This window comes from Polypterus senegalus, chromosome 3 (assembly GCF_016835505.1).
Source record: "Polypterus senegalus isolate Bchr_013 chromosome 3, ASM1683550v1, whole genome shotgun sequence".
Taxonomy (NCBI): domain Eukaryota; kingdom Metazoa; phylum Chordata; class Cladistia; order Polypteriformes; family Polypteridae; genus Polypterus; species Polypterus senegalus.
Window position 1 is genome coordinate 49,214,477 of NC_053156.1, and position 14,693 is coordinate 49,229,169.

At 42.1% G+C, this 14,693-nt stretch overlaps 1 protein-coding gene across 3 annotated transcripts in view; it reads left to right on the plus strand.

Annotated features, from left to right (window-relative positions):
* The first annotated feature begins 2,825 nt into the window (after positions 1 to 2,825).
* LOC120525125 (testosterone 17-beta-dehydrogenase 3-like) overlaps positions 2,826 to 14,693 on the plus strand; it is a 127,688-nt gene continuing 115,820 nt past the window's right edge. For all 3 annotated transcript variants that reach the window (XR_005632892.1, XM_039747165.1, XM_039747166.1), the window contains exon 1: positions 2,826 to 3,046. Coding sequence is in view for 2 of the 3 variants with exons in the window: in XM_039747165.1 (XP_039603099.1) it covers positions 2,899 to 3,046 (148 nt within the window). In the remaining variant the exon portion in view is untranslated. The remainder of the gene's footprint in view (positions 3,047 to 14,693) is intronic.

Consider the following 14,693-nt stretch of genomic DNA (forward strand, 5'->3'; position numbering starts at 1 on the left):
TAAAGTTTGTCCTGTTTCACTACTATGTAAATGGAGCCATGGGTGACAGGTAGTTTTAAATGAATAAACATAACAAAATTAACAAAAATAAAACAAAAACAAAAAAAGAGAAAAATATAAAAAAAAAATGAAAATAACAAAAACAACAATTAAACAGAAGATAAACACAACATAACATAATACAAAGACTGTGTCCACTAATGTCCACTGGGATTGCCTTCATCCTTGACACTGGGCTCAGAGGTCTCAATCATTACTGAGACATTAGTTTGACTATTGTCCAGCTTTTTTCTGGAGTTGCATTTTTTATACATTAATATTAGTTTATCTAATTACTATTTTTATCTGAATTTTTAAGGTTATGGATCTTTGCTCTGTTGTAGGATTCAATTCTTGATTGTAGATTTGGCTTTGTAAGTCTTTGGGCTTGCCTGTGGTAAGAAACACAAATGTGTTTTGCTTCTTGGAACCAGGGTTTCTATACTGTTTTCTCTCTCCTTTTTATGGTGAATTTAAACCTTGTTCCTTGTGACCTATGCCAGTCTTAAATCCTGCTTCTTGATTTTAGAGACCAGACAGATTTGGACAGGTGAGGACTTCATTTTCTTTTTAAACCACTGTGGAAGTACTGGTCGGATCCTCCTACCATTTTAAGATTTTATAAGCCAGAATAATCAGAACACAGACTTGCTGTCCCAGCCTTTTTGAGCTGTTTCCTGAATCTGTTTTTCCATTATCATTTATAATTGATTTAAATGATCTGGGATGGGATATCAAAACACTGCCGAGATTTGAAGGAGCCTTAAAGGAATACTTCACCCAAAAATATTTTTTTTTATTTTACTTACCCCATGTGATTTGTAATGATGGTGAAGAAAAACAATTAATCTTATGTTTTTATGCAAAACAGAGGTAACAATGTTTATGCTTCAGTGGAAACAGATGGTAAACAAAACTGGGTAGCTGCCAATAATATCAAAACATTCATAAAAAAAATTCACGTTACTTGTGTTGCATAATCCACATTAATCATCTTGTTGTATACTCAAAATGCGTGAAATACTTGCATATTTTTGCTGAAATATTGTTAAATCAATTCCTCTGGTAAAACAAAAGTAACCTTTCACATGGGGTCATGCTTTTGAACTGAAGACCCGCCTCTTCCCATAATACACTGGCCAAGAGTCCTGTCTTCAATGAGTCTTGATCTACCTGAGCTGAAGTACAGTACCTTGGTGTCTCTAAGAATTACTGTAGAGGTGATTGTGAGACTGACTACCAACTCATTGCAGCAGGTGCAGTTTTGCAGACAATAGTGGTGAATGAGAGTTAAGAAGCTTTTCATTTACAATTAATCTACATCGTGGTTATCATGGTCTCGCCCTGAGAAGTGACAGAAAGACTGAGATCATGAACACACACCTGCAGACAAAATGAACATTGTTACTAGACTCATGCTCTGGGATAGGATGAGAAACTCAGCAATATAGAAGGTTCTCATAGTACTGTAAAACAGCTGCTTTTGCGAATTGAAAGTATCCAGTTGAAGTTGTTTAGGCATGTGCTCCCCCAGATTCCTGTCATGCAGGGGCACAACAAGCTGGTTTGAAATTGTTATGCAAGATTTGTTTTTTGGTCCTGTAACGATATACTACTTTTATCCACCACAGCCCTTGGGAGTTGTTCCCCTTGATGCCATAACATTGTACTTTAGTCCACTGTGAGGGTAGTCTCACCATTGAACACCAAAGGTCATGGTCACAAAACAATAAGCGAGTCTCCTTATAGGTCATTTATGCTACTGGCACCATGGGAGGTGTGCAAGGCTCAACCCATTGGGAAAAGATCTAGGGACAGACATAGGACATGTTGGAATGATATAGTCTCCAATTGGCCAGGGAGCTTCTTAGAACTGGCCACTGTGTTGGAAGACGTTCCTGAGGAAAGACCAACACAACGTGGTGATACTCATCAGGATAAGCTGAAAGTAAGTGAATTATCTTGTTTTCTACCTTTCGTTTCCTTTTTATGAGATTTTGCAATTGAATTAATATGTTCTGTCGCTGTCTGTGAGTTGTAATGTAGCGAGCTGACGGTAAGAAAGACTGCTGGCGAAGCACCAGCAATTGCTAGTGTTTGCTCTATATTGTTTGCCCTGAGCCTGCTGTGCATGTTAAACCGCCGTATTGGTGTCTCCTTTGTATGTCCGCTGAAGATGCCACGGCCAGAGATTAAAAATACTTCAAACGTCAGGCACCTTTCAAAAGTGCCGCTCCTGTCGCGTAGTCACCGCTCAGCACAGTCTCTTCAAGAGGGCTCAGCCAGCCAGGTAGCTGCACTGATCGCTCTTTTTGTCACTTATTGGGCACAGCAGCAGCAGCAACACGGACTGCCCCTCGAAAGTTCGGCGTTACTGTATTATGTAAAACAAGGCGGGATTGGAAGTGTATAGTAACTGTATTACAGTTGTCCTCTGCTTCAAAATCAACTACACGTTCTTTATAGAAATGAATGAAAGAAAAAACAGACTGCCGTGCTCCTAAAGATTTAAATAAAAATTTAAGCATTGCTATTTGTCATTTGAACTCTTTAGGGTGCCGGAAGGAATCTTTAATGCCACAGACCGTTCGCTAATATCAATATGTTTTCGAGGGTTCCGGAGGAAACCTTTAATACCACAGACCGTTCGCTAATATCAATATTTATGTTTTCGTGGGTGCGCCGCGCGTTCTATTAAAAAACACTACAGTCCAGACGCATGTGCAATCACAAGAGCGATCTGACCTGCCAATCAAGGTACTCACGACGCCCTCCAGTGGGCGGACTTGACACGGGTGAACTAAGATCCACCGTCTTGACAGCAAGATTCGCAGAATAGTGGCTTTTTCTGCAGAAAATATGCTTCTGTACGTTTTTGCAGGGTTCGGAGTTTTGAGCTTCGCGGTGTGCGCTCTCAAGTTGCTTTGGAAAATCTGGTGTGGATTTCGTTCCTATATTCTGTCGATGGTTTGGAAGACTGATCTGAAGTCGTTTGGAAAATGGGCAGGTACTGGCGATAATAATAGACTGCTTTTAAAGTCGAACACAACGCGATCCAGACCGGTTATATTTTATTTTATATTTGCATTTATATATTTATGTTTTCCATTAGAAGAAATGTGTTTTTACCTGAAGGGCAGGGTAGGTTATTGAGCGTTGTGAGCACCTGGGACCAGATACAGGTGCCCGAGTATCTCTTTCACTTTATCTCTCTTCCAGTGCCCACCAATCTATTTTCAAACTCACTTATTCCAGTTCAAGATCGTGCGGGCACAAAGTTAGAAAGCTTCCTGGTTACCCTTGGCTGGGAACCAAACATGGACCCGATATAATACTTACACCATGAGTATGCGATGTTACTGACAGCGGATGGGGCAACCCACAACTTCACTTTGCCTAACAGTGCGACTTGATCTTTTGGTTTATTGAAACAGAAACCTTAACAACCTTTAAGAGGAATCTGGATGAGATCTTGGGCCAGCTTAGATATTAGCTAGAAAACGGGCTTGATGGACTGAATGATCTCCTCTCTTTTGTCAGATTTCATGTGTTTGTTATGTTCTGTTTAATGCTTTTCCCGTTTTTATCGTTCCCTTTCACGTGAACAAAACAGTTGCACACAATTTGTCTTAAAATGCAATTCGCCAAAGGTGTGATGCAGAATCAAATTATACATTAACTTATCCGTAGTGTATTTTTCCTTTTATGCAGCAAGGAGACTTGGGTTTGTGTCAGGGCTGTTCCCTGCGTGGAGTTTGCATGTTCTCTTTGAGTTCGCATGGGTTTTCTCTGGGTGCTCTGGTCAAAGGACTTGCAGGTTATAGGTGAATTACTATTGTTACTATTGTTATTGCCCTAGTGTGTGTTTGTGTATGAGGGGGTTGTTTCTGCCTTAACCTGATGCTTGCTGGGATAGCCATAACCCTGGATAACTGGGTTTAGCAAAAGAATGGATGGATGGATGGATCAGAACTCTGCTTTACACATTTCTCTTGAGGTTTCCAAAAATAATTTTAGAAATCTTTTGAAGCAGTTTTTAGTGTATACTTACATACTGACATTAGCTTGTTTTTATATTTACTGTTATTGTAAGCCTTTTGGTATATTAGAACTTTGAACTAATTTCCTTTTGGGTTTGATCACAGTTGATTTTTTTGTTTGTTTGTTTTTTGTTCTGTATGAACTTTTTAGCAGCATTGAGCGAGTTTTTCTTTTTTCCAACAATGGAAATTGTGGGAAACCTGTGTTTGTGGAAAATGAGTCTGGACATGTGAAGCCCCCAATCTTACTGAGATTGCACAGGTGGTGAACTGGCTGAGTGGGGGAAAGACTGCAGGGATCTGTGGTATCCGGGGTGAACTTCTACAGGCTGGTGGCAAGGCTGTCCTCCTGGCATTGCAAGCAATCTTTGCTTCCATTAGGGAGACTGGCATCATCCCAACTGACTGGAAAAAAGGGAGCTGTCATCCTTATCTGGAAAGGGAAGAGTGATTGCCTGGATTGCAGCCACTACAGGGGAATAACACTGCTCTTGGTGCCGGGTAAGGTCCTTGCTAGGGTCGTCCTTGATAGGATCCGTGATCACTTGCTCACCTACCAGTGACCAGAACAGTCTGGTTTTACACCTAAGAAGTTTACCATCGACCGCATCCTGGCGCTGGGGGTTCTCATAGAGTGCAAATGCGAATATTGGCAGAGTTTCTTTGCAGCCTTTGTTAATTTTTGGAAAGCATTCAACTTGATTGATCGAGCTGCCCCTCTTCAAGAGGGGACATACTGAGGGTTTGCAGGATCCCCTTGAGGTTGCTGGATATCATGGTTGGCCTGTACACTGGTACTATGAGTGCTGTGCAGAGTGGAAGCAGGACCACTGTGTTTTTCCCAGTTGATTCTGGGGTTCGTCAGGGGTGTGTTCTTGCTCCTACTCTGTTCACTGCTTGTATGGACTGAGTATTGGGCAAGGTCTGGGGGTCCTGTGACTGTGGGGCATCTGTTGGTGAAGAAAGATTCACAGATCTTGACTTTGCTGACGATGCTGTGATCTTCGCAGAGAAAATAGAGGCTTTGATCGGGGCACTCGAGAGAAGTGAGGAGTCTGAGTGTCTGGGCTTGCCAATGTCCTGGATAAAAACCAAGATCCGGGCATTTAATGACCTCTTGGGCACAGACATCAGCAGTGTGTCTGTTTGTGGAGAGAGTGTTGACTTTGTGGAGAGGTTTATTTACCTTGGCAGTGACATTCATGTCTCTGGTGACTCTTCCTGTGAAGTCAGTAGACAGATTGGGAGAGCATGGGGGGTCATGAGGTCACCGGAAAGGGGTGTGTGGCACTCATATTTTGCATATCTATGCAAAAGGATAAAGGTCCAAATCTTTAGAGTCCTGGTGCTTCCTATCTTGCTACAGTGGTGTGAAAAACTATTTGCCCCCTTCCTGATTTCTTATTCTTTTGCATGTTTGTCACACAAAATGTTTCTGATCATCAAACACATTTAACCATTAGTCAAATATAACACAAGTAAACACAAAATGCAGTTTTTAAATGATGGTTTTATTATTTAGGGAGAAAAAATCCAAACCTACATGGCCCTGTGTGAAAAAGTAATTGCCCCCTGAACCTAATAACTGGTTGGGCCACCCTTAGCAGCAATAACTGCAATCAAGCGTTTGCGATAACTTGCAATGAGTCTTTTACAGCGCTCTGGAGGAATTTTGGCCGACTCATCTTTGCAGAATTGTTGTAATTCAGCTTTATTTGAGGGTTTTCTAGCATGAACCGCCTTTTTAAGGTCATGCCATAGCATCTCAATTGGATTCAGGTCAGGACTTTGACTAGGCCACTCCAAAGTCTTCATTTTGTTTTTCTTCAGCCATTCAGAGGTGGATTTGCTGGTGTGTTTTGGGTCATTGTCCTGTTGCAGCACCCAAGATCGCTTCAGCTTGAGTTGACGAACAGATGGCCGGACATTCTCCTTCAGGATTTTTTGGTAGACGGTAGAATTCATGGTTCCATCTATCACAGCAAGCCTTCCAGGTCCTGAAGCAGCAAAACAACCCCAGACCATCACACTACCACCACCATATTTTACTGTTGGTATGATGTTCTTTTTCTGAAATGCTGTGTTCCTTTTACACCAGATGTAACGGGACATTTGCCTTCCAAAAAGTTCAACTTTTGTCTCATCAGTCCACAAGGTATTTTCCCAAAAGTCTTGGCAATCATTGAGATGTTTCTTAGCAAAACTGAGACGAGCCCTAATGTTCTTTTTGCTTAACAGTGGTTTGCGTCTTGGAAATCTGCCATGCAGGCCATTTTGCCCAGTCTCTTTCTTATGGTGGAGTCGTGAACACTGACCTTAATTGAGGCAAGTGAGGCCTGCAGTTCTTTAGACGTTGTCCTGGGGTCTTTTGTGACCTCTCGGATGAGTCGTCTCTGCGCTCTTGGGGTAATTTGGGTCGGCCGGCCACTCCTGGGAAGGTTCACCACTGTTCCATGTTTTTGCCATTTGTGGATAATGGCTCTCACTGTGGTTCGCTGGAGTCCCAAAGCTTTAGAAATGGCTTTATAATAAAAACCATCATTTAAAAACTGCATTTTGTGTTTACTTGTGTTATATTTGCCTAATGGTTAAATGTGTTGATCAGAAACATTTTGTGTGACAAACATGCAAAAGAATAAGAAATCAGGAAGGGGGCAAATAGTTTTTCACACCACTGTATATGGTTGCGAGACATGAACACTATTCAGTGACCTGAGACGAAGACTGGACTCCTTTGGTACTGTGTCTCTCTGGAAAATCCTTGGGTACCATTGGTTTCACTTTGTGTCGAATGAGCGGTCGTTCATGGAGTCCCAAATGAGGTACATTACCTGCATTGTAAGGGAGTGTCAGTTATGGCACTATGGCCGTGTGGCGCGTTTCCCCGAGGGTGATCTGGCTCGTAAGATCCTCATTGTTGGGGACCCGAGTGGCTAGACCAGGCCAAGGGGTTGCCCACGTAACACCTGGCTGCGGCAGATAGAGGGTCATTTCCGGAATGTGGGACTGGACTGTGTGTCTGCCTGGGGGGTTGCAAACCGGGATCCCGATTTGTTTCCCTGTGTAGTGGGTGCGGCAATGCACTGTACCACTGCATGCTCCCCAACTTGAACTTGAACTTGTGTTTGTGATGCGGGAACAGGTTGTTCAGCTGGTTGAAGTCCACTGAGTTAAAAAGGGCTCGTAAATACATGTTATGCCTGTATTTGAAAAAAGTTCACACTATGAAATTGAGAGCTCTACATCTGCTGCCATTCACCTGCCAAGGCCAGCATTGTATACGTGTTTAAAGGCTACCCACCTACCTAGGCAGTGAAGTAGGAGAGGGGACAAGGGGACTGGGCAGTTGACTACAAGAGTTACCCTAATCTATTATGGACAGTGGACATCTGCCACGTGGAAAAGGTTGGGTCCTGAATATTGTGAGATCATGGAAGCCACCAAGTTTGAATGGCCATTTATCTGAAACTAAGGCTCAGGAAGGAATATAAGCTACCATAAGGAGCTATGGAGTGAAAGCCCTAGGACTTTCCAAAGACTCCAAAAATAATCCAGTAGTGTTTAAAGGCACCTCCCCATCCTCACTGTTAGTGTCCTGACATGTTTAACTTGTGCTATAAGTTGGGGCAAATGCTTGAAAGACTGAGAGGCTGTGTAGCCAGAGTACTGGGAGCACAGTGAGTGGACATGTGTTGTGGTGTTTGAGGGCTTTTGTCTTAAACAGTGGCTATGTCACTCCATCGATTGCATTTAAATATCAGCCTGCACAGAAAAAGCTCACTGGAGTAGCTAAGGTTTTTTTTTTTTTGCTCTTTTTATTTTATTACATTTATATAGTGCTCCTACTCGAGGTGCTTTGCATAGACAGTGGGGAGCCACTTTAACCATCAGCATCCACCTGTTTGATGAAACGGCAGCCATTTTGTGCCAGTAAGTTCACACATTAGCTAAAAGGTGGTGATAGGGGTAAGAGAGATAGACAGTTAGAGCCATGGGAAGATTAGGGTGGCAGAATGACCAGGCCCTGGTAGGCAGTTTGGCTAGGACTTCAGGAACATCCTACTCTCTCCAAAATAGGAGGTCGGTTTTACGTCTCATCTCAAGGATGGCACCATTTTTTAGTATAGTGTCCCAGTCACTGCTTTGGGACATCAGGATCCATGCACAGACCACAGGATAACTACTGTACCCCCTAATGGCCTCACTAACATCAAATCAAGTTCTGACAAGGCCGTCATGTGTAGCTTCAGGTGAATTACCCATTTTGAAGTAGTGGGTGGGTTTTAATTGGTGTTCTCCATTCAGTCATCTCTCCAGGTGCATTCTGGTTAGAGTGGCACACAGAAGTGCTACCATTCTAGATTAGTTTAGTAATTTTTTGAAAATGGGTAGAAAGTTGTCATCCTGTGCTTGCTAGTGTCCAAATTATAACTAATCAAGGAAACACACTTTGATTTCAAAACACTGCTTGTTAACAATACTATTTAGTGTTTTCTCCATTGATTGTCCATCCATTTTTAAATTAATATTGAAATATCTTTTGATGTAATTCAAGAATGAGTGGAATGTCTGTTCTTTTCATTCAGACACACTAGCGTATAGAAGTTTAAATTCTGGAAGGAGACTTTAATTTTAATAGATTTGCAAAAGAAAGCAACAACAACAACAACAACAACATCTATTTATATAGCACATTTTCATACAAAAAATGTAGCTAAAAGTGCTTTACAAAATGAAGAATAGAAAAATAGAAGACACAATAAAAAATAACATAAGTCAACATTAATTAACATAGAATAAGTAAGGTCCGATGGCCAGGGTGGACAGAAAAAACAAAAAAAACTCCAGAGGCTGGAGAAAAAAAAAAAAAATCTGTAGGGATTCCAGACCAAGAGACCACCCAGTCCCCCCTGGGCAAACAAATATTGTTTTAAACCAAGGAAATTAAATCAGAAAATTGGTCAGTTAATATTTATTTGAGAAGCAGTAGCATCTCACCCGCACTCGGACCCAGGTTCTGTTCCAAACTGGGACTCCCTTTGTGGAGTGAATATGCTTATCCTTTATTTGCTTGACTTTCCTGCTATAACTCAAAGATGTGCTGTGTAAGGGTAGTGTGTGTACCCAGTTCAGAGATGGCTTATACCTGTTGTTTTCAAAATGTATTCAAACAAAAGAAAAATGGCCAGATACCTGAAGGAGTCATGCATCATCAGCCTTCATAACCCCTTTGGCTGCTTTAGTTGCAGATTTCACTTTCAGGATAAGTGGAGGTAACGTCAGTGCTTTTCCATTTTCATAGTGTATGCAAGGGTTATAATCCCAGCATGCCCAACATTTCTTGAAAAATATGAGTTAAAAATGTGGCCTAAAATTGATCTGAAGCATAGAACATGGCAATGTTTATATAGGTAAAATTAAAGCATCGATTAAAAATTTATAACATTAATTTCTCTAACCTGCTTATCCTGGGCAGGGTCGTGGGGCTGCTGGATGTTTTCCTATCCCAGTAAGCATCATTGTTATTTTATTCATATAAACATTCATTAATTAAGTGTTAAGAATTTTTCATTTTAATGAAATATGAAGAAATACTTTAATGGAGACAAAACTGAGAGAAAAAATAGGTACAATAATATTTTTTAAAATACATACAAACATTTAGCATTTTAACACAGTATCGTTTGGAGCCATTGGTAATACATTAATCAATAAAATACTCTTGCACATTAAAGTGATTAATTGAAATTGAAAGGTAGATAGACAGAACTTAATTTGTCCCCTGGGGAAAAATTGGCTTTTTACAGAAGCTCTTTAAATAAATAAATAAATACATACATGCATACATACATAAACATACAGTATGTATACAGACTATGATCTGAACATACACCAGAATAAGTAAAAAGGAAAACAAATTCAAAAGAAAGAAGTGAGGTATTATGCAGGCATAATGCTGATGGTATAAAGGAGCCCCAGTAGTGTTTCTTGACACACTTCTGCTGAATAATTTGTTGTTTCAAAGTTCTCAGTGTTAGTGTGCCAAAGAGAGAATGTGCAGCATTGTTTATAATGGCACTTAGTTTTGCTTTAATTCTCTCATTCACTACTATTCCATGGGGTCCAGAATGCACCTCATAGCTAAACCTGCTCTTTAAATTAGATTGTTGATTCGGTGGGCCTCTCTTGAAGTGATGTTACCAGCCTAGCACACCATAGTTTAGAGAATCGCACTGCACATCACACAGTTTTAGAAGATGTGAAGGATGTTACTTCCCACATTAAAGAAACTCAGTCTCCTAAGGAAAAGATAGATAGATAGATAGATAGATAGATAGATAGATAGATAGATAGATAGATAGATAGATAGATAGATACTTTATTAATCCCAAGAGGAAATTCAAACAAGGGGAAATTCAAATTCAAGCCTCCTCTGCTCAGTAGTTATAGGCAGGCACCTACTGTCAAAATCACAATTAGAACTGTCAATCAAAATGATTAATGACCTTTAAGCCCCTCCCCATATGACACAAGACCGGAAATCCCGCCCCATCGCCTCCTGATTACATCACGCCGGAATTCCCCGGCCCCTCCACGTGACCCGGCCCTTCCCCCGTCAGCCCGTCAGGCTGCACTTAACCATAGGCTTCCCCACACTTCCCAGCCCCTTCTGAAAGGGCTGTATAAAACAGCCAAGCATTTTCTAAAGACTCTGACCGGGAAAATGGAATCTACGACCAAGGTCCCAGCGTTCCAGCCTGGGCGAGTTACCTTATAGCCTCTCCTGCTTTGGGTAAGAACCCCTGTATCTATTATTTAAAATATCGATCTCAACTTTGCTTCATCTCAACCAAGCGGCTTATCCCATCTCACAGAAAATCCTAGAGAGAATTCCACAGAGAGAAAGAGCAAGTGGCAGAGCAGTGAGACATTCTCTGAGCCCCCCTGATAGTCCCTAACAGCATTACTCAGTCAGCTTTTAACAGACCCCTGCGAGCAGGCCCGTGCTCTCTCTACACACAGAAAAGGTCAAATCAGCTTTTGCCTTTAATGCGCTGACACGTTGGGATGGCCTCCCCTTCTCGATAACCAGGTACAGAGAACTCTAATGCTTGTTTCATCTATCAACTCGGCAGTCAGCCTGCAGCTGTGTATCTTCTCACTTAAGTTGTGCAGCGCCAGAGGCCGCTCAGGAATTCTTTGAGGTACTTTTCAAACCGTCGGTGTCATTTTTCATGTCTTTTGATCTTCATTCCTCCGGCGTTGATAAGCGCTGACATATTGGGATAGCCTACCATCCCCTCCCGATAACCCCGGTACACAGCGCTCCAGCGCTTGCATAAGCTATCAACTTGCTGACCGGTTGGAGCTGTGTGTTGTAATCTCCTACACAAAATGCACCCACGCTGCTCAGGAAATTTTTCACGAATTTTTGAAAACATGTGCTCATCGCACGGAGGTTTAAGATCAACCTGTAGCTGTATCGATCATGAGATGGCACCAGTATGTGTTCAGATCTAAACACACCCCTAAGATCTGACGCGAAATATGAAATTTCTCTCTAAACAGAGAAAAGACATTTGTTTTAAAATTACTCAAGATGCGCAGAATACCTTTTCAGACTGTTGTATAAACTGCCCAAGTAGGTTTTTGTTTTGTTGACATAAGGGTACAGACTCGTAAAATTGTAATAATGCATTTGCTCGTCGCCTTGAGAGGATGCTTGGCTTGCGCCTCGTAGCACTCTGGACATCCGTGATAAAAGCACCCAGCGAACTCAAAGGCCGTCGAGACACCCTGAACTTCGGCGTAACCATCTAAATAAAAGGAACCCATCTTGACTTCACCATGATTCAGGGCATGCCAAATTTTTATTTTTTCCTTTTCGGGAAGAAACATCAGCCATTGAATAGAAGCATTAGAATAAGCTTTGTGAGTGCTTTTGTGATGATCACTCGGAATGAATTCGATTGCATTATCAGGCATGCAGTTTTGTCTGTACATGGACAGGCAGAGAGAAGCTAGGGTCATACACTGAAAAGGATCGATATCACCGATCCTGAGCACTTCCTCTCTAAATTTCATGCACGCCATTCTCAAAATAACCACGTCGTTTCGACAATAGTAGGCCATTTCTTGTTTAAAGTTGAAGGTACCACTTTTAATTGAGTCGTACCAAGACAAAAATTCCTTTCTTTCCTGGCTCATCATGAGCTCAAAACCGTAATATTTAGGTTCGGGGTACGGTCCGATGTAATTTTGATTTTCAGCGGTGTTAAAGAAATGGGGAAAGTACCCTTTTTGAGCCTGGAATCCCAGGGCTTTGGGCATAGTGCTCAATTACATAGGTAAGAAGTTGAATGAATCGATAAATCTCAAGTTTTTAATCTTCTTTTATGAAGCAAATTAGATTACAGCCCTGAGATGTAACACACGGAGTTTGTCCGCTGTCGACGAGAAATTTCATAAGGAAATAGCCATCATACCCCTTAGAATTGTGAGCTATGAACGTGTAATCTTGGTATTTTGGACATCGATATCTGTGGAAGAACTTTGCTACGTAGTCCACACCGGCCAGACTCCAAGATTGACCGTTCCAATGCATGCAGTGGATGTAATTGGGGATGTGGGCTCCGTCATCTTGACGGCACTCAAAATCGTAAAACATGTAGTTTTCTTGAAGCGGTCTTTGCGGTAAGCTTTGAATAAAACACTGATGATTTTCATCCGACTCTTTCAAAACCACTCTACAACCGCGGCAGTGTTTGGGTCGACACTTGTGAGGTTTTGACTCGGCATTCACAACATATTTCTGGTTGCAGAGACCGCAGACTTTATGGGTATCGCAGAGGCTTTCAGACCGATGCGTCTTTTCATTAAAATTACGCTTTTTGTGGAGTTCGAAGGAAAACCTAGATCGACAGAAATGACGGCAATCGGTACATCGAAAAGCTTCCCCGTCAACCGCTAGACAGTCTGTAGATAAACAGACGTTGCAGTGCTGCTCACAGCGATGTCATGACTGATCAGAATATCCTGTGTAGCAGAAATCGCAGATGTAGGAAAATCTCAGAAAGCCTTTTAGATTCAAAATACCGTAATAATGCTCACGGTGCAAAAACAAGAAAGCCGTCTTTGATTTTCGGCCCTGGGACGTTTCAAATTTTAATAGAGTGCTAGCGTTCGGTTCCCGGTACCAAATGATAATTTTAATACCCATGAGCCTCTCAAATTTTTCTACATCTGAAAACGTTACTTTCTCATTCGTAGATAACCCAACCTTGACGTGCAGTCGACGAGCCTCTTGTTCACACAATTTCTGATTGTTTCTGAACCTGGCGTTTAATACAGCCAGCAATCCCCTGGCAAAACAACACTGATCATCCGGGCTGAAGGAGATCCATAGGTGCTTCCGTTTCTTTTGAACGATTATATCGTTGAAAAGAGTACAGGCTTTACGCCTAGATCCCCCAGCCGGAACGCTGACTACCTGCACGATCAGCGTCAGAATGGAATCGGCTAAAATAGTGGTGTGACTCTGCAGAAGTAACTCAATTTGATGAAAAAAGTCCTCGACAGAAAGCGTACCCACCGGGGTTAGGGAAAAAACACTGGGGCTGAGAGATTCGGCACGTAATTCTAGTTGCACTAGATCCTGAGGATTCAAAGTGCTCGTAAAACTGTCTAAAATTTCCTGAAGGGTCTCGTGCATATGATGAAATACTTCGGCAAATTAATCAAGTGTGTAGGCCTCAGAGAAATTGAAGCGGTGTCTAATCTCGATATTGTTAAATTTTGGACGCTCCGTGATAGACAAATTATTTAATCGAGAGGTGGAGGGTTGCTGGGAGCTTAATGACGGCTCTGTAGATGAAAGATTCACCATTTGCAAGGTAGAGGGTTGTGGAGAGTTTACTGACGGCTCTGGAGACAAAGGATTCTCCGTATGTGAGGTAGAGGGCTGTGGAGAGTTGGTTTTCGAGACTCAAGTTTACCCTTGATGAATTAGTCACTCCCGATCCCATCTGAGGATGCGTGGGTGAATTACCCGAATCTGTTAAGGCCTCAACAGGTGAGTGTTGAAGACGGACCTTACTGGACCCTGAGGTAGCTGATGTACACGATGTACGTGAGATCCCTGCGGTAGAAGGTTGTGGGGACATTACATTCGTGTCTAGGGCATGAGGCGGTGGTGATGGGACTGAAGATGTTCCGGCCTCAGAAGAGGTATTCTTCAAAAACTCCAGCAGAGCGTTAACTACGGCTATTTTAATCAGAATTTCGAACCTGAAGCATGTTCAGGCCGAAGGGAATAACGAGAGCCAAGGTCAGAGTGAGTCGTTGTCGGCGAAGGGGACACCCGGCGGGCTGAACGCTGTCTGATGCTGTCAGAGGGGCAGGGAGAACGCTGGCCGTTGCTCTCAGTGGGGGGTGGTGTTTGCGGAGTCTGCCAGTTACGGTACTGGGTTCGATTTTCTGAACCGTTCAACAACTGAGTTAAAATGCCCGGGGAGCCTGAAAAGAAAAGTATGTCATTTCAGTTAAAGACCTCTTTTTACAACATCTGGAAATACGTTTGAACCCCATGCGTTTTTTGGATAAACTGAAAATGAC